General features: G+C 42.9%; 1 protein-coding gene across 1 annotated transcript; it reads right to left on the bottom strand.

The window, feature by feature from the left end:
- Window positions 1–1,614: 1,614 nt before the first annotated feature.
- On the bottom strand, window positions 1,615–25,802 carry dlgap3 (discs, large (Drosophila) homolog-associated protein 3). The gene is made up of 13 exons (XM_029514222.1): window positions 25,712–25,802; window positions 15,970–17,123; window positions 11,092–11,322; window positions 10,578–10,579; window positions 9,909–10,011; window positions 9,604–9,820; window positions 7,785–8,323; window positions 7,430–7,524; window positions 5,352–5,571; window positions 3,908–4,202; window positions 3,720–3,811; window positions 3,383–3,529; window positions 1,615–2,722 (listed from the first exon to the last, which is right to left on the bottom strand). The coding sequence occupies exons 1-13, from the start codon at window positions 25,719–25,721 to the stop codon at window positions 2,414–2,416; spliced, it is 3,414 nt and encodes a 1,137-aa protein (XP_029370082.1). The 5' UTR covers window positions 25,722–25,802; the 3' UTR covers window positions 1,615–2,413.

Raw genomic sequence — 25,802 nt, 5'->3', positions numbered from 1 at the left:
ACCAAACAGTTCCTTTGACACTATTCTCTGCAGATTTTATAGTTTTATATTTACATATCTTCTGCTCTCTCTTTATATATAAATGTGTATATATGTATATATACATGCTCATATATATATACACACATATACATATTTCTACACATACATATGTATATATTTGAACATATATGTATATATACATCTATAAAAACAGTGTAAACTGTGTTCAAAGGAAACCTCCACATATAGCTGGTTAGGCACATATATTTGGTTCTAAACAGGAAGTAGAGGGAGTGGATACAGCAGTAAATGTTATCAGAACCACACAGAAGATATACAGTAGGCCAACGAAAGATCATACTTGGCAATTCACGTCCTTGCCAGTTATACCCTGTGAACCTGACCCAGCACTCACAAACTCAGGATAATGATAATCAGTTGAAATTCTTTTTCACATGTACTGAATCTGGATATGCCACACAATGCTATAATCTATCATAATACTGCAGTATCTCACATTTTATATATGCTTTTTTTGTACATATACTGTACGCAATAGTCTCTACTAATCTAGAAATGTAGATTATATTATAAAATATACATCTCCCATTAAAATATCCCATTTGGCCAACACAATCCACCCATATTTTAAAAAAGAAATCAACAGGTCATGCGAAAAGATACCTATGTTTCTCTTGGTAATATTATTTTATCTTTAAAATGGCTGATTTGCACTTTGAGCCACATCACACGCCCCTTCTGACACACAGCCCTTCACACTCAGACTACACACAATCACAACCACACTTTTACAAACTTCCTAAGTAAGAAATATGTGTTCAGACATATACTGTTAAATTAACCCCCCCCCCTTTTCCTCTCTCTTTTCAAAGATCTTAAACACATGCTACACCTCAGGGAATAAATAAAGAAGACAGGAAAGAAACACTTAGTGCACCAAGCATATAAGCACAACTCCATTCGTGGCAACTGTTACTTCATCTTATCTAGTTGCTTCTTTTCTTTCATTTAACACCTGACAGTTTCCTCTCTGGCATTTCTTTGGAAAGGGGTTTGGTGGGAGCTACATACAGCGACTCCTTTAGTTTTCTTGCGAAACTCATCAGAGAAACTCAGACGATTACACTTCAAGTTAGGGGAGAGGATTCTACTGAAAACTTTGGCGGTTCTCTCTCTTTCTTTACTTAATTATGCAAACACCATAAAGTCCACTGAAACAATGGTTCCTTAGGAGAAAAGTGGGAAACGCACTCCATGTCAGGAGAAATAAATAAATAAATAAATAAATAAATAAATAATAAAGAAACTGACCTTTCATGGCTGTTTCATCAGAGTGTCTGTTAATTTCTGATTGAGGCGGAAATAACTCTTCACAGACCACTGTTGATCGGTTGGGTTCATATTTGACCACTTGGGGGTGCTATAGTCTCACAGTGAAATGGGGGCCTTGTCAGTAAAGTCTTGAAAAAGCCACCAAAATATATTCCCCTAAAAAATTCCCAGCGACCCCACCCCCAGAACACATGAAACTTCAGAAAGACTACGTAAAAAGCAACCACATCTACTTCTCTTTTTTGTTTGTCTGTGATGCTCTCTAACTGTCAAGGCTGTGATGCTATGCTCCAAAAGCTCCTTTTTGCAAACATGAGTGTGCACACTATGTACAAATAGGACTTCACATTCAAACAGCCTCTCTGCTGAATGTGTGGTCACTGGATGTTGTGCCGAACGTGAGCAGTGAGGGAGAGAAACAGAAAATGATTTTGCATTCTTTGAACCAAGTGCTGAGTGGGTGGACAGATGGCACCTGGGTGAAAGGTGCCTGCTGTAGTTGGCTGACTATGCTTGGAGGATGTTCTTTGGGGATGGCCGACCATCTGACTCTAAGGGCATTTAAATGGACGCTTAGGAAATCATCCATGTTTATTTATCCATAATGCTCAGTGAAGACTATGGATGCGCCGTGTTGCAATGCAGGAGCCTAACAAACATAATAAATACGGAGCTGACTCTGCTGCAAATGGCACCAGGGATCCATACAGGGAGATTCTGTCAGAGGTTTGTGCCTGTTAAGCCCTTTATTTTGAAGTGCTAGGTGAACACGCACAGGCATGCTACTACTGCGTGGACCTCTGTTGAGTTGTGTTATAAAAATGGACTAATGCTAACCACCATTTCATGTCTAGGCCTCTGTGTCAGTAAAATGGCCAAATTTCAAGACATTACACTGGCTGTCATTGCTTGTTCAATGACTAAGATTTCGCAATTTGCAGGTGTGATAAGTGAATTAACGAAAATGCTGATAAATAAACGACAACGACCTGCTGGAGATCCAAAACCAGGTGCAGGTCTGCTTTTTCAGGGTGGAGTGAGGAGGTGAAGAGGTGGGCAGCACACTCTTTCACGGCATTCAGAGCCGTGTCTGGGCTTCAGGGATGTAGATCTCAATGCTGTCGGCGCTCTCTGTGGCCGAGTTCTGCCTGAAGGAGGCGGTTCTCTTGGTCTGTAGCAGCCTCCTCCTCGCTTCTGTCCTCTGACGGTCCCCGAGGTCCAGGGACTTCTCCCTGATGGGTAGGGTGTGTCCACCCACACGAGGCACCACCAGGCCCCCTGAGCCCCCTCCACCAGCGCCCACATCCCCAACGCTATCGGCCCGGAGGCTGCCACTCACCCCTCCTGCTGGCTTCTTTGGTAAGGGAGGAGGAAGCTTCCTGTCCTCCTGGGCCATCGGTGATGAGACAGAGTTCAGATGCAAACGGACAGTGGATTTATTGTGTGGGGGTGGTGAGAAAATGATTTCATAGGGTTGTAGGAATCCCATGCAAAAAAAAGTGAAGACATGGGGAGAAACAAAGAAAATGAGAGACCAAGAGGGGGAAAAAAATACAGAAAAAGGGTCAAATTCAAGAGCAAGAAATGGGCCAGGATGTAATGACAAGGAGAATTGAGAATTATGAAAAATCAGCAAAGTATCTCAGCATGCATTGGCATCAGGAGAGCAAAAACAAAACAAAACAAAAAAAGGATATGAAATGGGAAAAGTAAAGGTAAACAAAAATAATGTAAAAGGAACATGAAGAAAGGAGAAACAACTGTTAGTTTGTTATCAAGAATCATGTGGTTGGTCAGAGAATAATGTAACAGTCAAGCACCTTCTGTCTGCAAAAAATGCAAATATAAGTTAGAGTAACTTCTATCAGTATAAGGTCCACTGTCTCATGTGTGGCTCAGCTCAGTTCCTTTTGCTGTTCTGTATTTTCATAGTCTGAAAAGGTTTGGAGGGCACGGCCATCTTTGCTACTCTTCTGCATGTTGCCATCTTAGCTCTGGGGGGATGCTGGAGGGAAACCGGGACTGTTCGGATCCCTGGTCCTCTCACCTTCTTTTCAGGTGGGAGCCTCCAACCAGAGTCCTTGATACTCTGGAGGTCCTGAAATTTAACCCTGACGTCCTCTATGTTTAGCTGAAGTAGGTCCCAGAAGCCTGCCAGGTCCTGAGAGGTGGGCTGTGGGTAGGCTGAAGGGTCCTGGGGCGAGCAGGGAGACAGGACGTCACATGTGATGGACAACTGAGTTATACAAAAGGAACTTTCCAAAGAATGTTATGAAAGACCAAGTTCTGGCGATTTTTGATTTAGCTGCAGTGAGCCTCTGCAAAACAGTACACCATATTTAATATCTGTTGACATGAATTTGTATGCAATCACACATACTCACCACACTTTGTTGGCAGAGGCGGAAGAACTGCTGGACTTTCTGAGACATGAGCATCTGGGCACTGCCAACTGCATTTCGAATCAGTTCGAGAACTGGGGATGAAACAGCACATAAATAGTTTTAGAAACCCAAGAATTATTCATCGTTTATCTTATTCTAATCTTTTTGATCCTCTCCCCAAAACTCACTCTCCTCTGGCAGTTCGTTCTCTTCAGCCTCCCTCTCCATGCTCTGGCACCAGCCTTCCATCCTCTCTACTTCCGTCTGCAGGAGGCGTAGGAAGAACTCGCCATCTCTCATGCAGGGCGAGGCACGGCCTGAGTCAGGCAGGCTCCGGGGCCCCTCCAGGGATGGTGTCCCGGCCCAGGCTCGCTCAGAGGTGATGGGCAGAGGCGAGTGGGAGCGAGGTGGCAAGTGCGGGTGCTGATGTGGCCGTGGGTCTGCTGGGCAAGCCTCAGTGGTATACCCGCTCTGGATAAAGTCCTCAGATAACAGAAGAGAAATGTGGGAATTAGGACCATCAATAATGGCGTAGTAATTTAACAAAGCCATTTTCCGCTGCAAGCCTGTTCGTAGCAAATCCTACTCTGTATCACAGTGAATGAAAGAACATAATTATGGAAACTGCACCAAATAATCCTGTATTCAATAATAGAACAAGGATCTTCCCCATGTCACTGGAATCACAAAGTTACAGACAAAATGTGAATACAGCTCCTGTGGGGAAATATAATTAAAACTCGATCATCTACAATACATCTGTCTAGCGTTGTGGTGTTGCCAGCAATGGCTGAAATCCATTAGTGAACAATAAATCAAACCCTGTTCCACAGGTTAACACTTTGCATCCCCTCTACCTCTGGTTTTTACTGTGATTAATTTCGGCGAATTAGTTTTTTTTTTTTTCTTCCCCTCCCCAAGGTTCACAGATGGTCAACACAATTCACATCCTGTCAAGAGCTTCATGGCACATCACTGATTTACAGCGCCTGGCTGTAATAGAACAAGGAAATTCAGTAAAGGCAGGAAATAGTGCTTTCAATGGGCCACCATAATCTGCACCTCAGTGAAGGAATCCATGCAGCCAATCTGATCTGAATGACCACATTGATTCTGTGTTGGACGTCACTTTATTAGCTTCTGTTGAGTTTTACAGGATTCACTGCCGTTGGAGTTCATCAATGAAAATGATGTTTGTTGTTTTTAGACAACAGTGGCTTTCTGCTGTTTTCTCATCATTACCTGACATTACTCCAGACAGTCATTGATGGGATCATGCTTCATCATCAAATGGTTTTCAAAATCGGGTTAACTGGTTCATATTTGGAGGGAATGATGGCATATCGTGGGGATGGTTGATAGGAGCCTTCAGTGATGAAAGAGCTATACTTTGGGCACTCTGCTGCCCTTCCTCTTTCAATGTGGCTGTAATAAAGGCACAGGAGGTTTCAGATTTTTCATGAAAAGTTGCGATATGCGTTTCATGAGTCCCATTCTACAGAACAAGGTGACAAGCTAAAAGGTTTACAGAACACCAGCCTAAATCTGCTCTGAAAGGTCTATCGATCCCATTGTGCCCACCCCCCAAAAAAACTATGACTGTAAATGTCCTGCCTATCACTGCAGGCCTACCTCTCTGTAGGCCCACTGTCCCTGTGTGTGGACCGTGCGCTGGCACTCTGTGTACTGGCTAGCAGACTCTGGCTCTGATGAGTGCCTCTGGAACGAACAGCCAAACTGAAGACTCTTGTCCTGTGTTGGCACAGCGATGCTAAGCACCGGGAAGCCCTCTGGGTCCAAGTCGGCCTGCACGCTTGCTGTCACGCTGTTGGAACGCTTGAAACGAGCACGCCTGCAACAGAGGGAGTCACAGCAGTCCCGAAGTCATCCAGTTACACACAATATCACATGCAAAAGCCTTCTTCAAATAATTGTGTTTTGCTTTTTGTTTTTTTTTTGCTAATAATTGCTCATTCCTGTTTGAGCCGGGACAGTCACGCTGTCTCTGCAATCACTACGATTCACTCAGCTGTGCAACAAATCCTGCCCAATCTCTTGGCATATGACGCACCAGTGTGGGCAAATGTCACGTCAGTGGACTCAGTGATGAGTGTTCACTCTATTACAAGTTTATACCCCACCTCTCCCCATCCTCCTCCTTTGCTGTCTGATGAGGTGTGAGGTGTGACTCAGATCTCTTTTCCTGTGGTCCTCTTTTCTCTTCCCTCCCTCCCTACCTACCAACATCACACTATCACCCTTGATATGATATGAAGTGGGGATAACATTGTTAACAGCTGCAGGATCACACACCTCGCTCAATGTTTTGGGAGTAAACAAAGCTGCAAGTACTTGCATGCACTAAAGGATGGCATCGCGGTCTGGCATTCAGGCTGCTCTGCAAAGGACCATCAAAGTGGCCTAGAAGATCACCGGGTGCCCCTTTCCCGGTCAAGAGGACTTTGCCTGCTCCTGCTACCTCTGCAAGTTCCAAAACAACTTCAGGGCCTCCAAACATCCTGGACATAATCTTTTTGAACTCTGCCTCTGGCAGAGGATTCAGAGCTACCAAGAGCAGGATTATTGAGAGAAAGGTTTTTTTTTTTTCCTACAACCATTACCACTTTAAATCAGTGTGCACAGGAAAAAATATCGAATCTTAACCTGGCAACATTCATACCCAGGAGAGTTTCTTTTAACTGTATGGTGTCCATACTCACACAGTTGTTTATTCTTTCTCTAAACTTGAGACCTTAAACTTTAAACTTTATTTATTTATATAGCACTTTTCATACAGTTCAGCATCGCCAAATGCTTCACGGGTTAAAAAGGAAAGGGGAAGAAAAAGCAAAAGGAAGACACGCAGAAACACACACAGAAAGCGAGAAAGCCAAGCAACCAGAGAAAAAATAAAAATCATGCGGCGTGCACAGTTACACACTAGTAAAAATGACAGGGCACTATGCAACTGAGCCATATGCATGGCCGTGGCATCTTTTTGAACTTATTTAACTCATCCAACCCATGAACATCTATTTTAACTGTGCAAATCAGGTTTATTGTTATGTTACGTTATGCATTATTGTTATGTATGCTGACTTGCACAAGTGTAGCAGCGCTCCTATTTTTGTTGTATGTTTGATACAATCACCGTAACTCTATTTAATCTCTCTATCTATCCATGGATATGTTCAAGTCCGAACTATAACCATATCCATGCTGGATATAATTAGGAGAAGCGGCTACACGTGTGAAAGTCATGTGGAGTGTATGATTTGCAGTAGTCATGGTTACAGTAACATATGTCAAAAAACAAGACATTCCTGGAACAAAGTGTTAGAGAGTTCAAGCTGTGATGTCTGATGAAATGTTAAATGAAATAATAAGATCTAGCCAAGACATCAACCATAGGTGGTTGCACTGTTGGATGCCTGGAAGGCAAAGGCCTTTTCAAATTACATATGAAGATTATTCACATAAATTATAATACAGCAACCACAATCTCTTGATGAAGCAACATATTTTTTGGGCAAAGATAGATTAGTAAATAAACAAAGATGTCTTAGTTTGCGAGTCTGTGTCCATAATTAAAACAGGATAAATGTCACGTAAAAAATAAACACGCTACCAGTTGGTACATGTTTTTGAAAAATCTATTTTGAAAATAAACACTTTTTTCTCAGTTTGACTTTTAGCTGTCCTTCCTTTACCTTTTGTCATCTTCCACTTGCACTCCTATAGAGTGGACCTCTGTGAGGGCTTTTCCATCTCCGTCAGAATCTGACAGCGTCTCTGAGCTGTCCACCTGCAACAGGATAAGCACGACGGTCAGAGCACAGAAGTGTTTGCATGAATACTAGGCCAGATGTGTTGTATCTTGTTATTCTCTTTCCCAAGCTAAGCAAAACCAGAAAGGTTACAGTGAACTGTTGAACAGTTGTGGCTAAGTTAAGCTTATTGGCTCCTGGCTGTGGTTTTACATGTAACATCAGAGTCAAAGGGATCTTTCCATCTAACTTTGGATAAAAAAATAAACACTATTAGGAAATGAAATCGCCCTCTCGCCTGCACAGCTATGGATGGACTCCACTTTCTTCCAGCACGCCCTTCATCCTGCCCTCCAGCTTTGCTCAGCACAATGCTGTTCTGGGGCAGAGAGACTGATTTCCCCAAGCTGCCCCCGACCCTGCCGTCCCTCTCCCTGGCCGGCCTTGGCGGACCCTCCAGCAGGCTGTCGGCTGAGCTGCTGTGTTTGGCTCTAACCCCGACTCCTGGACCCCCTCCGTATGGAACCAGCTCCCGTGAGCCTCTGACCCCGTCGAGGCTCTCTGCTGAATTACTGTGCTGCCTGGAACGCCCAGGGCCCATGGCGGTGTAGTAGCCTCCTCTGGAGGAACGACCCAAGGGCCCGTCAGAGCTGCCCAGATCCACAGAGTTGCTGTGCAGCTTGGGGCGCCCGGGGCCTGCACCTGAGGCCAGTTGTCCGCTGCTCTGGAAGTAGGCATCCTGGGTGGATTCAGTGCTGCTCTGGGCCCGCACAGAGAGTGAAGATTTGGACATGCGAGGTGGGAGTGGAGGGGGAGCACCTTTACGATAAGGAAAGACTGCAGTGTCAGAAGAGCGGGAGAAAGGAAGACAGAGGCATAGCAGCCTGTTAAAAGCAAAATGGGAACTATATGCACAGGGAGCAGGGGGTGCGGATACTTACAAAAGGGACAGACTACAGGAATTAGTAAAGAGAGTGAAAAGTGGGGTGTTTATTGGCATTACAAGAGAGGAAAGAAGAGAGAAAGAGAAAACAACAAAAATCTTTCAGACGTAATTACCAACATATTTATAAATTCAACTCAATGTTTCTTTTCACACACACCCCCCAAAAAAATCTGCTTTTGGTGTGAATTTCAGCGAGAGGCTGCAAGTGAAGTGGCGAGGGAGACAGACAAGACAGAACTGACAAAAGGAAACCTCTTCCCTAGAGCATACTTAACTCTGCTTCTTAGGAGGATAAAGCAATTTCCTGAGAGAAATATTGAAATGAGAAGCATAGATTCTGTCTCTTCCCCTCTCCTCCCTCAAAGCTTCGTTCAATTGCGCGTGCACACACACACACACACGCAAGTACACACATGCAGAGTTTATTTTCCCTGAATAAAGAATCAAACATTAATGCATTTCTTTCCAGACATCTTCAGTGCCACACAAGCTCATCTCAAACCACGAAGCTCTAACCTCCAGTGTGTGTGTATATTCCAGCATGCATGTGGGTGTGTGCTCCTTTGAACTTGTGAATAGTGCCCATGTGTGTTTATGCTGGATATATATGACACTTCACAGAGGCTTTAATAAATCTCAGTGGGGATTTGTTAGTGTAAGCTTAGAAATTTGAGTCATGTGAGGCACTAAAGTGGCTTTGCAAACGCAAACGCACATAAGATAAACTGTAGATGCAACCACATATATGCACAACCAAATGAATGCAGATGGAGTAAATATTAGGCCTGGATAGGAGACTTCTTTATGAAGGATTATGAGAGAAAAGTTCACACTGAAAAAAATCCAAAAAAGCACTGCTGGGGAGGATAAAAGGTGAAAAATAATGATTACAGAGAATGAAGAAGGTTGAAAATGAAAAATGGATGCACATGTTACATACAGCTGTGTGAGGTTTAGGGAGGTGAGTGTGTGTGTGTGTGTGTGTGTGTGTGTAGATCCTTCTGTTGAGGCAAGCAGGGACAAGCCATTATAAATTTCTCCCACTAGCTGCCCCACTGTGTCACCCACCTGGCTGCTGCGATAAAAGGCAATTGCATATTCTCCTTACAGTCACACACTGCAGATTTTCACACAGTGGAAGACTGAGCCGCACACATGCATGCACACTCACCAGCCCCTCCCTTGATGCTTCCCTGTGGGCCTGACATGGAGAAGACAGAGAGGCAGTCATCGTCCTGGGAGCAGCCGGCCTGGATGGCACGGACGTAGCTGTGGCTACGAGTGCGGAAGACACCGGGAAGATCCAGGGCCTCCACAGCTTGAGACTCCACCTCCCCAAACATAGTCTCGCACACTGCCTCAAACTGACGGTTCAGTGTATCCCCCAGCTGGAGGAGAGACATGCGTTTAGGTAGGACACAAAGAGAGACTCATCACTGTATGTGCCACACTAAAATGAACCAGATTATTCATTACCTGTGAGCTGGTCAAAGAGCGGGTGTAGCTACGAGAGCGGGTGTGGGTTTTGGGTGTGGTCCGGCTGTTGGGGTAGGAGTCTATACACTGCTTACACGAGTACCTGTATCACACAGATAACACACATTATCGGCACTGCACATGATGAAACATTTCTCACATTGTTGCGAACACATTCTGGCTGTTAAATCCACAGCCATTTGCTTTTCTATTCTTGACAAAAACTCATATCTGTAACACACGGCAGATCATTTGGTAAACCACGACCATCAAATAGAATGCCAGTGAGTCATCTTTTTATCACTGAGCCAGCTGGAGTCATTTTGAGTGCTTTAATGCTTCATTCCAAATTTGAATGAGAAAACTGAAGCATCATATCATAGCTATATACTCTCTACATATATATACATTCTATATATTTTCTTGATTTAATTGAAATCATTATGGAATAATTAATATAGGTGCTACTATTTTGGATAGATGTGCAGTCAAATCATAAAAGCTCCTGTCACTGGTTCCCAAATAATAAGTATAAAAGTATCCGCTATTTAAATACATATATGCAATTATGTTCATGTAGATTTTCTGTGTACTGTATATACAGGAAATCATCCATTCACTTTTTTTAATGCTGCTGATACTGAACTGCTGATAATTCACTATTAATACTTCTTGTCATCCATAGCATATTTTGAGAAAATACTTCAACATACTCACAATTCACAGTTATCTTCCCTTTGTGAATAATAAAGTATTTCACTGGTCTTGAAATCTATTGCAGAATATCTTAAAGAGCAACTCCATCAATTGTACAGCGTTGAACTAAGCCAGTGAAAGCTGTACAGCATATTCTGTGTCCTGGACAGAGCTTTTTAAAATCTGAGGAAATAACCTTGAAAATAATTATCATCACAGCACAGCTGAAACTGAGTAAGTCTAATCAGCCAATAATCATACAATCACCTTCTTTAATACATTTCCATCTGAAAAGTTCTGGTTCAGGGGTGAAAGGTTACAGGAAATTGCAAAATACAAAGTCCTCCAAAATGTTTTGGTTAAGGTTTATATAAATGAACTGCTATATGACAGCTAGCTTGTATTGTAATTAAGTTCAGCAGGGTGTTACAGAGAAGTGTGTGTCAGGTAGGTCAGCATACACAAATCAAATGCCTTGTAGTTTCACATTTGTGACATTTAACCTTTGATCCATGCTGATAGACCGTCTAAAGGCATCTCTCTGAGCAATGAGGGTGGACTTCGGAGACGCTTTGGGACTGGTGTCTGAGTCTGCACTGTCATCATCACCCATGGCCTTGATGTAACTGCCGCTTCGCATACGACGGCACGGTATCTCCCCTCCGCTGTCAGTCGGTCCGCCACTGCCGTATCCCCCTCCCCAGTCTTCTGAAGGGACCTGAGACACATTCACATAGCTCTCAGTAAGTATAGAAATGTTGAGGGAGGATAAGACATAAGGCATTTAGCAAGCAGAAGTGATCAACCACGTTGAGTTGACACATGGTCAAGTTTTCTTAATAGAGTTTATAAAAATGGATTAAACACAGAGTTAATATGCGTTAAAAGTAAGTAGGCATTCTTTGTCTACACCGAGCTCAGGGAAACGTGATTAATCATATTGTTAATATAAGAGTCATAAGATGTGAAAGATGTTTTCACTACACTGTTGGCAGTTTCTTTCCCATATCTGTTATTAAAGTCATAAGACTTCTCAAAACAGAAATATGTTTCATCATTGAAAGATATTTCGCACTTCAAACAGGAGGACAGCGATGATTCAGACCTGGCACTCGTGCACATAGTGCTGGACTGTAAAGCACTCCCAGCAGCACAGAGCTAGAGCATGCTCATGCACACGAGGAGCGCACACACATGCGCACACAGCATATGCAAACACATTAGCGATGATGTCAGTGAAAGAGAGAAAGGGACAAAGGGACTTACAGAAAGAGAAAAACTCTGACAGCTGGAGAAACACTGACAGAGAAAGAAAAATAGCGTAAGCCAGAAGCCGACAGATAGAGCAAATAAACAAACACACAGGGAGGCAGGAGGACAAGAGGACGGAGACAAAATGTAGGCAAATAGTCAGGAGGGACAGGTGGCACGTAGGGATACACACAGATGTACAGCGTGACAAAACAAGAAACAAGAAGGCAGAGAAGCAGATAGGCCGATAGAGCAGGAAGATGAGGGAGAAAACCAAAGAAACACACACACACACACAAAGGGACACACTCAAGACGAGAAACAAAAGCGGAGATCTGATAAAGAGCAATGAAATTAAACCCCCTCAAAAAAATGCCAGGTTCTCTCTGCGGCCCTCATGTAAAATGTATGACTCCTCATGACCAAGTCAGAATGCTTTCATTACTAAAAGTGTTATCGGAAGAAAAACATATTAAAGTGGCATCTCATTCAGAGGATGAAGTGACAAATTCATATGATTTAGGAGAAAGATGATGAAACAGTTCTTGCCTTTGAAGATTCATTAGCGAGCTCAACTTACGTCGATGTGACCCGCATGTTAAACCCTAAAAACCAAAGCAATGAGCGGTTGAAAAGCTGAATTTGTTCTCTGTGGGTCATTTAGCTTAGTTGTTTCAGCAAAAAGTAAAATATGGACTAGTGCAGCTAAGAGATAAAGCCATTTGTACCTACAGATCCAGTCTTGGAACTTGAACTTATTATTTGTCATATGGACTCCATTTGTCAAGTATGGTCATAAAAAAAATAAAATCTGATTTTCTTCTTCCACCATTTCCCATGAGCAAACAATCCAGGAATGGCTAAGTAAAGCCAACTGGACCCGACTGTGGAAACACTGACGACAATTAGAAGTCATCCCTTCTAATCTAAAATGTTTGTTCAATTTAGAGCTTTGGTTTATTCCAGTCTTCTTATGTAATGATGAGAATCAGATGACACTGATCAACAGCTAAATTAGGAGTCTGTCATGTTGATGCCTTGCTGGGTTTCTTCTGAGCCAAACATTGTAAATGCTCTTACAGTGTCTCAGAGCGTAACAGCAGTAAATGTCATGTGACTTCCATACCCAAAGAGTTTTTATTATTATTATAAATTTTTTTTTTTTTTTTTTTGCTGATGACCAAATGAAAACTCCTACACACATTGACACACACACGGTCAAGGCCCCAGGGTTTGGCATCCAGCTGAGCGTGTGTTTTTAAGGTCATCACTTAAAAGATGATTCAGCCTAATCTCCCGATCCCCCTGGCCTTCCACTATCTCTCTCATTTTCTCATGCTGCTCTTTCACTCCTCCTCTCGCTTCGCCCCTTGGCTACCATCACCTCTTTTATCTCTCTTCCATCCCCGAGCTCGCTTTGCTATCTCTGCATCCCTCAACCTTGCTCTTTTCCCTCCTTGATCTTTGTCTCACTCTCTCTCCCTCACTGTTCTGTCTTCATTTCACTTTCGCTCCATATTCTTGGATTTTGTCATCCCTTATCTGTGAGACACAGGCCGAGGGGAGGAGAGCTGCTTAGAGAATGAAGAGCACGGGGTCTGATGTCGCACATCATGATTGGCATTGACACCAATGGAGAAAAACCTCGCACATGCCCCTTCGCTTCTGACCGCTGTAAGTCATATTTGTTCATTTCATTTTCACTTTGAGCTGCAGCGCTTTTTTTTCTTCCTTTTCATTGTTTGGACTTTTCAAGGAAGGCTTGTTGAAATATGGCAGTGTTTCAAAAAGCCACAAGTTCAATGTGTTCTCCCTGGTGGTGAACTGTCACGGCCATCTAGGCCTGAAGAGGCTACATTATTAAGAATTAAAACTGTTGTCCATTCATATTTTTCTTTGAAAGATAACTAACACCCCACCAGCTCAAAATTGTTTTCATGTTGAAAGAAGTCAAGAATAAGTTGTTCAATTGACTGCAGAGGGCTATACATGTCAATATTCATAACTTGAAATACCCTTTTAAAGCTTTTAATCTGTGAATGTTCAAAAGAAATATACATAATGAATCAATAAACTGGAGGGTTGTTCAGTTGTAGAGTTGTGGGCTCAGCTCTAATACTCACAGTTTTCACTGGCGCCCCCCTTTGTGACTCTTGCATCTTGATAGTTGTAAAGTTTGGTTCGAACAGGTGATACAGTGGCAAATATGAAAATATAATATATTTTACTTAAACCGCTTACCTCCTTCTCCAGTCAGGATTGTCAACATTTTATCAAACGTTTTATTTGACGCACAGTCCCATGAAGCTACCGAGCTGTAAAAGAACACGTATCTGAACAGTGGAATAAAGAATGAAAAGAAAATCGGTCTTCACCACTGTTTTGGTTTCTCCTGAGATCAAAGATTTGCGATGTAGCATTTCAGCATACCATTTTAGTCTGGGGAAACATTTTTGAAACCAACTCTGGTTGCTGAAATAATGTATTATTACCCTTTAAGAATGAAGGAAAGTCTACACATCTAGCGGCCGCAGAGCAACATTTGCATCCACTTGAAACTGTCTTGTGGCAACCCCATGATCTAATTCCAATTGTTTTGTTTTGCTTTTTTGTGCGTCCTGAGGTAAGCATTTGGTGCAACTTTTCTATGATCCCCTGTTTCCTCCATCTAGGCGCTAACTTGGTCTGTCTGCTGTTTGGTGCTGGTGGTGCACAGAGGGATTTTCAACAGCAACACCATGAGAATGAACAAAAACAGCAAAGATGTGTCCAGACAAATAAGGGCTGAAGCAGGATATATACTAAAGCGTATAGTACTTTGTAGAGTTGTGAGCAATTGCATATTTGAGTGATTGTCCCCTGCGGGTTAACCACAAGCGACTGCTTTAATATTCATTTGGTTATATTTTTTATTGTAAAAATATGAATAATAGCTGTTATAAATTATGTTGTTAAATGCATAAGACCCAGTCTTTATACACTCTTTATCTGGGCTGATGTGGCAGCAAATGTTTAAAATTTAGCTTCCATGAAAATGGATTCAGTTCGGAGCTGCTGCTTCAACAAGGCACCTGTGTTGCTGTTTATCCCGGTGGACTAGACCTGAACAGCTCCGTATCTGCAGCTCCAGGAAGCTGTCTTATCCCAAGCCACAGATCAATCTGGCTGACTTTAGCACATCTGAATGCGGCACAAAATTCACTCCACACACCGTCTCCGGTGTCCTGACGAAACTGCAAGTGACGCCTGCAGATATGAGAAAAGCTGAAGAGGGGAAGTTGATTTTGTGTCCTAAGGTTTGAAGGTGATGGTAGCCTCAGGCACACAAGGCAAATTGTGTGGGGTTTGTCCTTTGAAAACCCAAACACACACACAGCCCTGCTCTCGCTGTCACTTCTATCAGCCGGCCTCAGCTGTGTCTAAAGGATGAGAGTTGGAAAAACACCAGGGACTCCCGTGGCTACCTGCTGTTTTCGTAGAAACACAGCCTGCATGGCAGCTCTACCTCAGCACAGCTGGAGGTTTTTAGTGTGGAAGATTGTGTGTGTGTGTGTGTGTGTGAGCTCTGTCATCTTCCATTGTGGGTGCACTTTAAGAACCATTAGCTCCTCATTTTATGGAATCCCTGTATATCTCATGGGGGGAAGGGCAGAGGTAAAAACATGTGCAGGCATTACATTCATGCTACCTGGAAGTGGGAACTGTTGGGAGAGACATCATTCTCTGCGTTGGTGAGAATCCTTGTGCTCTGAGTCACAGGAAAATACAATGTCGCTCTGACGGGCGGATACAGAAGAATTTGTTTTTGCTTTTCACCAATTTTTTTTGATACTTTTCATGAAAATACAAAAGTCTCATATGATTACAAATTGTGTCCAAAGTGTTTCAACACAAAGCAAATAGCTGTATATGAACCCACTGTGTCTGAACCCTGGGGATATATGAGCCAACAAAAGATAAATTGCTGTTTTCCTATTGCACTTTATGGAGTATTGCTGCTTTTTATTGCAGGTCACTGAGCAGCAAACCAAGTCACTAAAATATTTCCTCTGCACACACACACACACACAAAAACACATACAGTACACAGGTTGACATGCAGGTGTGCACACACCTGCAGATAGTGGAAGGTCCTCTCCTTCAGCTTGCTCTCCACAGGCACAAGGGCTTTGTTGTAGCCTCCTCCCCTGGTGGAAGGGTACACCTCCCTTGCCTGACTCACTGTCATGGCTGACCAGGTGCTCCTTTTCAGAGAATGGCCGTGGTGCCCATGGTGTCCCCCTCCCTCACTCCCAGCGAGAGCCATTGTGGTACAAGCCATGCATTCCCCCGGCCCTGGCCCTCCACCGTGCTCCTTGGGCTTCTTCATGGTCAGCTCCTGAATGGCAGCATCCAGACTCTCATGTCCGCTGGGATACCCCCGTCTGCCCCCGCTCACCAGGAAGCTGCTGTCGCTGTCCAGGTTGTCGTCGGAGCTCCACCAGCCTGCTGTCCTGCTGCGGTGGCGTCTGCCTGACTCATGCCTCGAGTCTCCACTCTTGCTTCGCTCTCGAGACTTGCTCCTCCTGGTAGAGCGAGACTGGTGGCCTGAGTAGTGGCCTCCGCTGTCCTCCCCACCACTCCTGTGGCCCCCTCCTCTCTCACCACGGTAGTCCCCGCCTCCTCTTGTGCCATTGTATTCCCGTTTGGATGGTGCCTCCAGCGAATGGGACTTGGCAAAGAGACGCTGCACAGAGTTGACTAGGTGTCGGATGCGAGAGGGGCTTTCGCTGCGTTGCTCAGCACCCCCGCTAGCAGTGCGCTGGTACTGCAGTGTGTGGAAGCCATCGGGATGAAAGGGCACCTGCTTCTCAAACTGGTCCATCAGGTTCGGGGGGATGCGGTGCATCTTCCCACCGTGGCCCGAGGACAGGCACTCCTCGCAAGAATCAAACGACTGGAGGGCCGGATGCTGGCTGGGATGGGAACGAGGGAAAGTGCCAGAATGGCTGTGGGAGTGGGAGTGGGAGTGGTGCCTCTCCAGAGCTAGAGCATCTGTCGGACCCCCTGGAGGATAATAGTGCCCGTCGCTGTGACCCTGGTAGTAGTCTCTGCCCGGGCCATCAAAGTCCTCGGGTGTGCAGCGGCAGGGGCCTCCTCCACCACCACTGGAGGAATGCTGGGACATGCTACGGCTGACATGGTACCCTTTCATAGGCGCCGGGGCGTGGTGGGCCGTCCGGGCCGAAAGGGGGCGCTGCGGGCGTGACAGGGCTGCACCAGTCTCACCTGGAGAAGCAGAAGAAGTGACCTTTTAGATACGCTATCTCAGGAACCAGGATTGAACACAATGTTAATATTTTTTGTACCAAATGACTGAATCTAGAGTTCAGTCTTGCAATCGGTCATATTCTTCTGATTTTTATTTTTATTACACAGAATAACCTTAAGCCACTTAGCCTCTACATCAGCTTTAGATTTCAAGCTTTCTAAACAGCATCAAATAATGAGATCTATCTATGAGATCATCTATCAGAAAGGTAGTAATGTGAGAACAGTGGTATAACACTTTAAGGATATGGTTCTGCATGAGCACTGATATGAATAACTTATTTGATGTTCTTGTAGTGTTAGTGCGTGTGAGAGACATAAAGCTGGGGGGTTCAGTGGAGTGTAAATTCACCGTTTGACTTACAAATGAATCACACCAGAAGGAAATATATTTTGTAGATTGATGTCCAGATCGTTTTCTCTGTTTTATCAAGTGGCCCGATAAATTGAAAGTGTTATGTTTTGCTTTGGATTAACATTTTTATTGATGTTGCACTTCATTTTTTACCCTACCAAAGACAAACAGTGTAATAGTGAGCATTCATCCCAAAGGCTGCACTAAGCAGACGCAGGCAGCTTTTTCCTTCTCATTCATCTTGAACGATGCTGGGCTGATAAATCAACAATATTAGCCAATGGTTCCCCCTCCCTTCACTTTCTTCTCTGCTCTCCTGTACCATCTGTTCTTTAAATTACAGAGTGATTTCATTGTTTGAGTAAAAGTCAAAAAAGACCACAATTCAAAATGTCCAGGTGATCGGTGGCAGAAGCTGACCCTGCTGGGCCACTGAAAGGATAGAAATGCAGGAAGGGACGGGATCTTCACCACAAAACAACATGCAGGAAATGAAATCAATACACCTTGCCAAGATGCTGCAAGCAACGTGGAACAATGTAAACCTTATCACCCACACACACTCCGGTGGCTGTAAGTAAAAGTAAACAGAACGAGAGCGAGGATAAAGCTGATCTTTGTATTGCCTTTTCAACACATGAATAACAACACAAGATTACACTCCAAATGCGGTAATCATGTATTTTATTGGACTGGCATTAATTGCTGCTGCTATAATAACATCCTCTATTAAGCACGTTCTCCACTAACTATATAATGAATCACAGGCACACAGCCTGTTTATAATGCGCACGATTTGATTAAATTGAGATGAAATTACACAATGAAAGCCAGAACTGAGCTGCTCGCCTGGATGGGATTGTCTGAGCTCCTGAGAGTGTGTTTGTGCTCATCTTTGCAGGCTTCCACACAGAGAGATAGGGGACAGATGCTGGAATAATCATGAAATAGAGCATGGCCTGTTTGCCTTGATTGGCTGAATGAGAGCCGCCACACAAGAAGCTCCCCCACATCTAGCCGTGTCATTGGTGTAACCGTGACGACGGCCCTCTCCAACTCAGCATCACACCGTGGACAGATTTTAGACAGCCATGGAACTTGGATGGACCGGGCTGCCTCACATTGACTATGTATTCATTTCACTGCAAAAATATATCCACAGATATATTTGTGGCGACAATGTGCTGCAACAAATCTGTTTTCATCCATACTTTAATTTCAGCTTTTATTTTGAAATATTGCACAGTCTTTTTTAATATAATTTATGGGGCACATCTAAACAAGATTTTTGTTGTTGTTGTTGTTCTTTATTTTTTCATAACATCTCAGCAAGGAAATTATGACTTCATCTGTATTTGATGGTTGTGTTTTTTTAATTGTCAGCAGGACCATCCAAAAAGAATTGCACTAAACCTGGTGGAGAGAAAATGGGCAAGAGAAGGGAACATTTATTTTGGGTGTGGATCACGTGAAAGTGATGTAGCAAGGAATTATTTTATCGCTTCCCTTAACATTGCAAGGTTTTTTGGCATCAAGATTTGACTTTGACGGAGGACTGTGCTCTGCTCAGAAATAACATGGCTATATCAAACAGAATTTTGAGACAGACATTTTTTTCAGCGTGCTGTACTGTGAGGATGTATGTGTGTGTGTGTGTGTGTGTGTGTGTGTGTGTGTGTGTGTGTGTATTGTGTGTGCCCGTTTTTGCATAAACGGCAAAGTGAACAGTGCTGCTCTGCCTGGAGCAGTAAATTAAACCATGTTCTGTTTATTATGAAGTCTTTGGCTTTGGAGAGAGGCTGCTGGTTAGGAGCTGTCACTCACAGTATCTCACACACACACACACACACACACACACACACACCTGTGTGAGCATGTGGCTGTGTGTGCACAAACTTAAGAAACAGCCATACGAACCAAGAGAGAAGACAGGTAGAAAATGCACAACTGAATGTCAGCTCTCAGTCTTCTATTTTCCTTTCTCTATCCATCCCTCCACACATCCCTGTCCTCTCATTCTCTCCTCCTGACCTATTTCCATCCATCCTCCAGTCATCTCTCTCTGTCCTCCCTTTGCTTTCCTGTCTTGTTTTTCTCTAATGTGTCGGTCCGTCTGGCTCTCTGCCAGTCAGCTCTTCTCTCTGTGGAGTTAATTACAAAGTTTGTTTCCATTTTTCATCTCTTGGCCTCAACTGATCTATCTGTCATACATCTATATTCCCCCTTCTTTGCTTCTTGTGAGATCAAGGTATTAGAGCTCAGCGCACACACACACACACACACACACACACACACACACACACACACACATTTTACAAACCAAATACTACATTGAGACTTTCAAGGTGCTTCTTTTCTTTTCTTCCAACCTCTACGTTCTGTCTTTTCGCTGTTCTTAAAATTAAAATGTAAATTTATTTGAACCTACCTAACTGTTATTCTTTTGCACCCAACATATTATTGTTTTAGACAGGCAGACAGACAGACAGACAGACAGACAGACAGACAGACATAGACAGATAGACAAGGGAAATTCGGTTGTTATGGCAGCAACCACACATACAGAAATACAAGATTAGCACAATAGAATGGAAGTACAAGAATAACAAATTGGTTGTGGTAATGATAAAGTGACATTTCTATTCCTACATTTACATTGATTTACATTTTTATTCCTCCTCCCTCTTCCTCTTTGAGTTGGCAGAAATATTCAGAAGCTGCTTAGTGCAGAGTTGGAGCTATACAACATGCTGTCATTGTTTAACACTGCTTGGCATCAGCATGATTGTTAGAGCGGCTTCAGTCTGGAGCTGTTTCATTTTAAATATTCATGTGATCATGGCAGCTGCTCTGACCCACTTTATTAACAGCTGGGTCCGCACACTCTTTGCTGTCTCTCCTCTGTTGAGTCGTGGGTCAAAGATTCTTTTACATCAGCGTTATGCTGCAAATTTTACAGTAATATTTGAAATGATGTCAGGTATCAAAAATGACATGATTTTCAGGAAGATTGGTAGCGAGACATGCCTCAAAGTGACAGAGGGGATGTGTGAGGCAGTAATCAGGATATTACATGCAATTTACTCATCGATGCCCTCACCATGGTTGAGGGGTAACCAGGAGTACAATCTACTGTGGATGGGACTGGCTACAAAATGTTGTAACATTTTGAAGATTTTCACCACTGTATCGTGCCATCAAACAGCTCTTCCCTTTATCACTACACTCAGTAACTCTTGAGCTACCATATTCCTTCCATAAGCACACCTGTCCCTCACCATGTATAAATAAGCCCAGATCAGCTGTTATTACACCTTTTTGCTTTCTTGCAGAAAGAGCAGCGATACCACTCTCCCTTTGGGAAATTTGTCCTAGCCTGACTTACAGACTACGCCTCCAAGGGATCTCACTGTTTTACAAGGTGTAACATTTAGAATACAGATGAGGAACAGATGTGTTGATAATCTACAATTCTTGGCAAATAACTTTCCCATAGAGACAAAATTTTCCTTCAAATATATTTATAAAACGCTAAGAATGACTTCCTTATATACTTATTTGCAACCAGACAGTAATGGAAGACAATAACAGATATCATTTGGACGAGGCAGCCATGGTTTTATTAGCTTTTTTTGAAATGGGCCAACAGCGTACAGCAGTGACCATTGTGTGCCTTGAACACTTTATTCGACACGCGATACAAGCTACTGCATGGTCAGGGGCAGATATGTCGGCTCATTTAAGAATAGGACGATGTGAACTGCACAGAGCCTTACAGAATTATAGTCAAACAATGGGGAAGTTTTTATTCTGACATCTGTCCATATGTGCTAGTACAGTAGACTTAAAAGATGCTATTAACCGCTGGAGCTCCTCATGCCCATTATGGTGAGTGACAACAATGGAGAAATGTATAAATGAATGGGAATGAGAAATAATAGACATTGGCCGAGCTGTGTGTGTTGGTGTGCACTTTCATGTGTGCTGGGAATCTGGCAGGGGGACTGATTTGTTCTTCTCAGCTTTTAGCCATGAATGATCTATTTTCATTTTTCCACAGTCTTTCTCTTACTATTACAGACAGCATGCACGCATGCGCGCACACACACACACACACACGCGTGTGCACGGACACCTCTCTGGCAGCTGTGTGACTGCTGTAGCTAACCCATCATGATCCTGAAAGAATCAAAGATGATGGGAAAGATGGAACGTTTCAAGGTGGACCTGTGAAAAAGGACCAGTGAAAATGTAAGTGCATCAGGGCACCCGCAGTTCATCAGCTCTGTCCATGTGAAGAGGGAAGCCGACATAGAGCGGAACAAAATATGAAGAAAAAAGCAGACTGGAAGGTCTTTTATTTATTTATTTATTTTCCCATTTACTGATAGGTGCATTCCTATTTAGGTTGGATGAAGATGTAGCAACAGACTTTCAAGGGGAAATTGGCAAACGCTAATCTACAAACATGGTGGTGCAGATAGGTATGCTCCAGGTGTACACACACACTCGCACTCTGGTGAAGGCGGCTGACAGTGGACAGTATCTGTTGTCTATCAGGATCATTGAAAGGTGACGGCAGAAATGCAGCAAGATGAAATGGAAGAGTGAGAGAAAGGAAAAGTATGAGAGAATGCGACAGAGTGAGAGAAATGATGGTGGCAGCACAAGGGAAATATGCTCCCATCATAAGGGCAAAATTGAAGCATGCCTAGGGGGCAATTCCTCTATCTCACTCTCCCAGTCTCCACCTCCTCTCGTCCTGTTTTCTCTCACCCCTCCCATATTCTCACGGACAACCTGCTTCCCCCCCCCCTCCTCTTCTCCTCATCCTTCTATCTTTCACTCTTTCTCTTATCGTCATCAAATATCCCAGCAGGTTTTTGGTCTCATGATGATTAAGCGACAAATGGGAGTTAAACTAGTGCTGTCCCTTTCCATCTTTAGAAATTCAAGGTTAGCATAACATTTTTTCCCCCCTTCTTTTGAGAGCTACCCATGTAAGTGTCTTCAGAAGCAGAAGACGATTCCATAATGCTAACGGTCATAATCTCTGTAAAAAAAAACTTGCACACAGATCTGAACGGCCTCCACCAGTAGCCATAAATCGTCAGTACCCAGACCTGAATGTGACAGTCTTCATAACTGATGCTGTCAGATAAAGTGCCTCTATTGTTAGGATGACATCATTTACAAACTATTTACAACAAATACGCAAAGTAGTTCTACCTTGCTTTTTTTTTTTATATACATTTGTCAGGTTTAAATGGAAAACGGTATTAAAAGTAAAGGCATTTCTACTTCCACACAGTCCAATTTCTTACCTGTTTTAGGATCACAGTGTAACCGAGTGATAGAAAACTGGTAAGATGATATGACCTAGAATTAGATTTTTTTTTTAATTATTATTCTTACAATAGCTATATTATGATAAAGATAGCAGTACTAAACATGGATCAACCAATGAAATATTATTGACTCATTTAATGCATGGACATTTTTATTATAATGGAGTTGAGGAACTCCTTGGCTACCGTATTGAAGCAGTGATAGTACTTGGAAATGGGGTTCATGGTACTGATTGAAAAAAGGGATGAACGACCAGCACAGTGCTTTTTAAACTCACTTATATTCACAATCACTTCAATTTGATCAACTGTTTTTACTTAGCAGGCCGTGTCTGAAATCGTTGACTCATCCACTATTCTACACTCATTATCTAGGGAGGTCTGTGTAAAGGGCATGTATAGTGAACTCATCAGTAAAACGATCAAACTCTTGCAGATGACACTTGGGTCATTTTCTTTGCTTTTCACTGCGAACCCAATGCATAATGGGACTTTGGTGGCACTCTGACAAGCTCACATTATTTCCAGCTTTGCTTCTCAGACATAACAGCCAATTTTTACCTGCACAAGAGATGGAGAGCATAATAAGATCAAATTAAAGTAGGTGTTGTGGCAATTCACCACTGAAGTCATCTTTAAAATCCTGGCTGTCAGTGTCTCTTTATGACTTCATCCATCTCTGCACTGTTTAAATTGGTTGAACACTGTATTTTGGGACTGCACTATACAGGGCATGAAGGATAATGTTGGTGCTGCAAATATACATTATCTCAGAGGTGCACAGCAAGCACATTCTTCAAAGAACATCTAGAAGAGGAGAAAAACCTCTCTCCCTAAACTTTAGTGTGTTCCAATGAACGCCACAAATGAAGAACAAACTTAGTTTGCAGCTAACAAATAGATCAAATTAATTTATAGTATAATATGTACGCTCTTTTTCTTGAAAACAACCCAGCTTTATCTAACGGTCATCCATATGATTCAGTGAACATAAAACAAATTTAGCATAAGTTGTATGTTTATACCACGGAGTACAGCCTGAGAGGGTTTCTCACTGTGACTTAATGGGAGGGAAAATACCAACAGCACTTAGCAGAGTGTGACTCGCTTGTAATTGGCCTGCTTTCTCCCTCTCTATGTCAGATAACATGAGAGGACATGGCCGAGAATATTGGATGGAGGTAAAGCAGAGATCAAAGACACTTAGAGAAAGGCATAACAGGCTCATTCAGAGTCAGTCATTAGATGTAAGGTCTTAACCTTCTACGGCAGAAGGCTTGTGGTTCAAACAAACCCTGTGGCTCTGTCCTCTCTGGTTTTTCTTTTGCAGTCACTCCAATTTTCTAACACCGAGAACCTAAAAATCCTCCTGTCTTTTTTCCTTCATCCTTCAGACTGACTTCTACCATACCTCGCTTTTCTGATTTTTACCAATGTCTTCCTTCCTTTCTTTCATTTTTCTTTCGGTCGCATCGTCTCTGCTCAGCTTCTCACCTCACAGCTCCCCTTCCTACTTTTTTCTTCTTTCGTGTCTACCTCCAGATGCTTGTGCTGTTTTACAAACTGTTGTGACAGAAAATCAAAGTCAGATGAAGAAACCACAGTGCGGAAGAGAATTGCACACACATATGGGTACACGAGCTTGAAACAGCAGTCCAGAATGTTCTCCCATTGTTATACGTTGGTTGCTTTATAGTGACACTACCTCTGATGCAATGCAAGACAGCTGTTAATGCTAACACTGGCTAGGTATGCACAGCAAAGCTGATACAGTTCCTTTAAACACAAGCGATTCACATTAAATGATGCAGATATTTATCTCATGAATATTAGCCTTGATCGTCTCCACTCCTAACACTCTATTAGAGCCGTTACCGCTAATGCGATCACATCATTTCATTTTAAAGCCATTCACCTGTCAAGACACAGTTGTGACTTGAACTTGTTAACGTGTTCAATGCTGACAGTGATCACCCATCAAACATTACAAATGTCTGCTAAACAATACCGAATGAGGTAGTTTGTTTTTTCGTTTTGTTTGCCAGTTAATCGAGATGAGCAGCACCAAATCACAGGGTTGAACAGAAAAAGGAAAAATAAATAAGCGTAGTAATGATTTTACCAACTGCTGTTTCCAAGGTCAAGAAAGGTTAATTTTCTGTTATGCCAACAAGCTTGTAAACTGGCAGCAGGACCAATTTCCTCTTTTCTTATTTTCTGGGTGTGAATGATCTATTTTCATTTTTTTGGATGCCTGGCAGGCACATAAACACACATTCACAAACATATACACACATAAAAACACCTATTTTTTGACCAAGCAACAATCTTTGCTAAACTTCAAGATTTCTTTATTGTCATTCCCCATATATGCCAGACAGGTACAAAGTGGAAGAAAATTTCGTTGCCACTGGCTCCACCCCAAAACAGAATTAAAAACCCTTATGTGTATGACTAAAAGTGAAATCCTGACATTGATGAAAGAATACAAGACTAAAGAAAACATTGAATGGATAAAACCCAAGCACAGCCATAAATGGATGGATGCATAAAACTTTGCCAAAATGAACGTGAAATGCTTAAAGGAAGACACAACAGAGGGATCCTGTAGAACAGACCCACTGCATATATGGAAAAAAAGTTGTAAATAGCCTTCTTGTGGGTCCAGAAATGTAAACACAAGGACATAATCGAGAATTGACTGTCTATCTTGATGAATGAAACATGCCTACTGAAACAGAAATGTCTGTTTCTTGAGGATCTTGACCTGCACTTGACTAACAGGTGATAACAGCCAGATACGCTGGACAGCGAAGGTAACGTCATAATAAGAAGTAACTTACGAATCAACATCACGCCTTGGCAGATGTTTAACCAACAGATTCCCGCCACATATCACTCCAAACTCCTCCAAATTCTGCACGCCCTCAGGTA

The sequence above is a fragment of the Echeneis naucrates genome, chromosome 11 (genome assembly GCF_900963305.1).
Source record: "Echeneis naucrates chromosome 11, fEcheNa1.1, whole genome shotgun sequence".
In the NCBI taxonomy this organism is placed as follows: domain Eukaryota; kingdom Metazoa; phylum Chordata; class Actinopteri; order Carangiformes; family Echeneidae; genus Echeneis; species Echeneis naucrates.
This window is presented reverse-complemented; position numbering and strand designations above follow the sequence as displayed.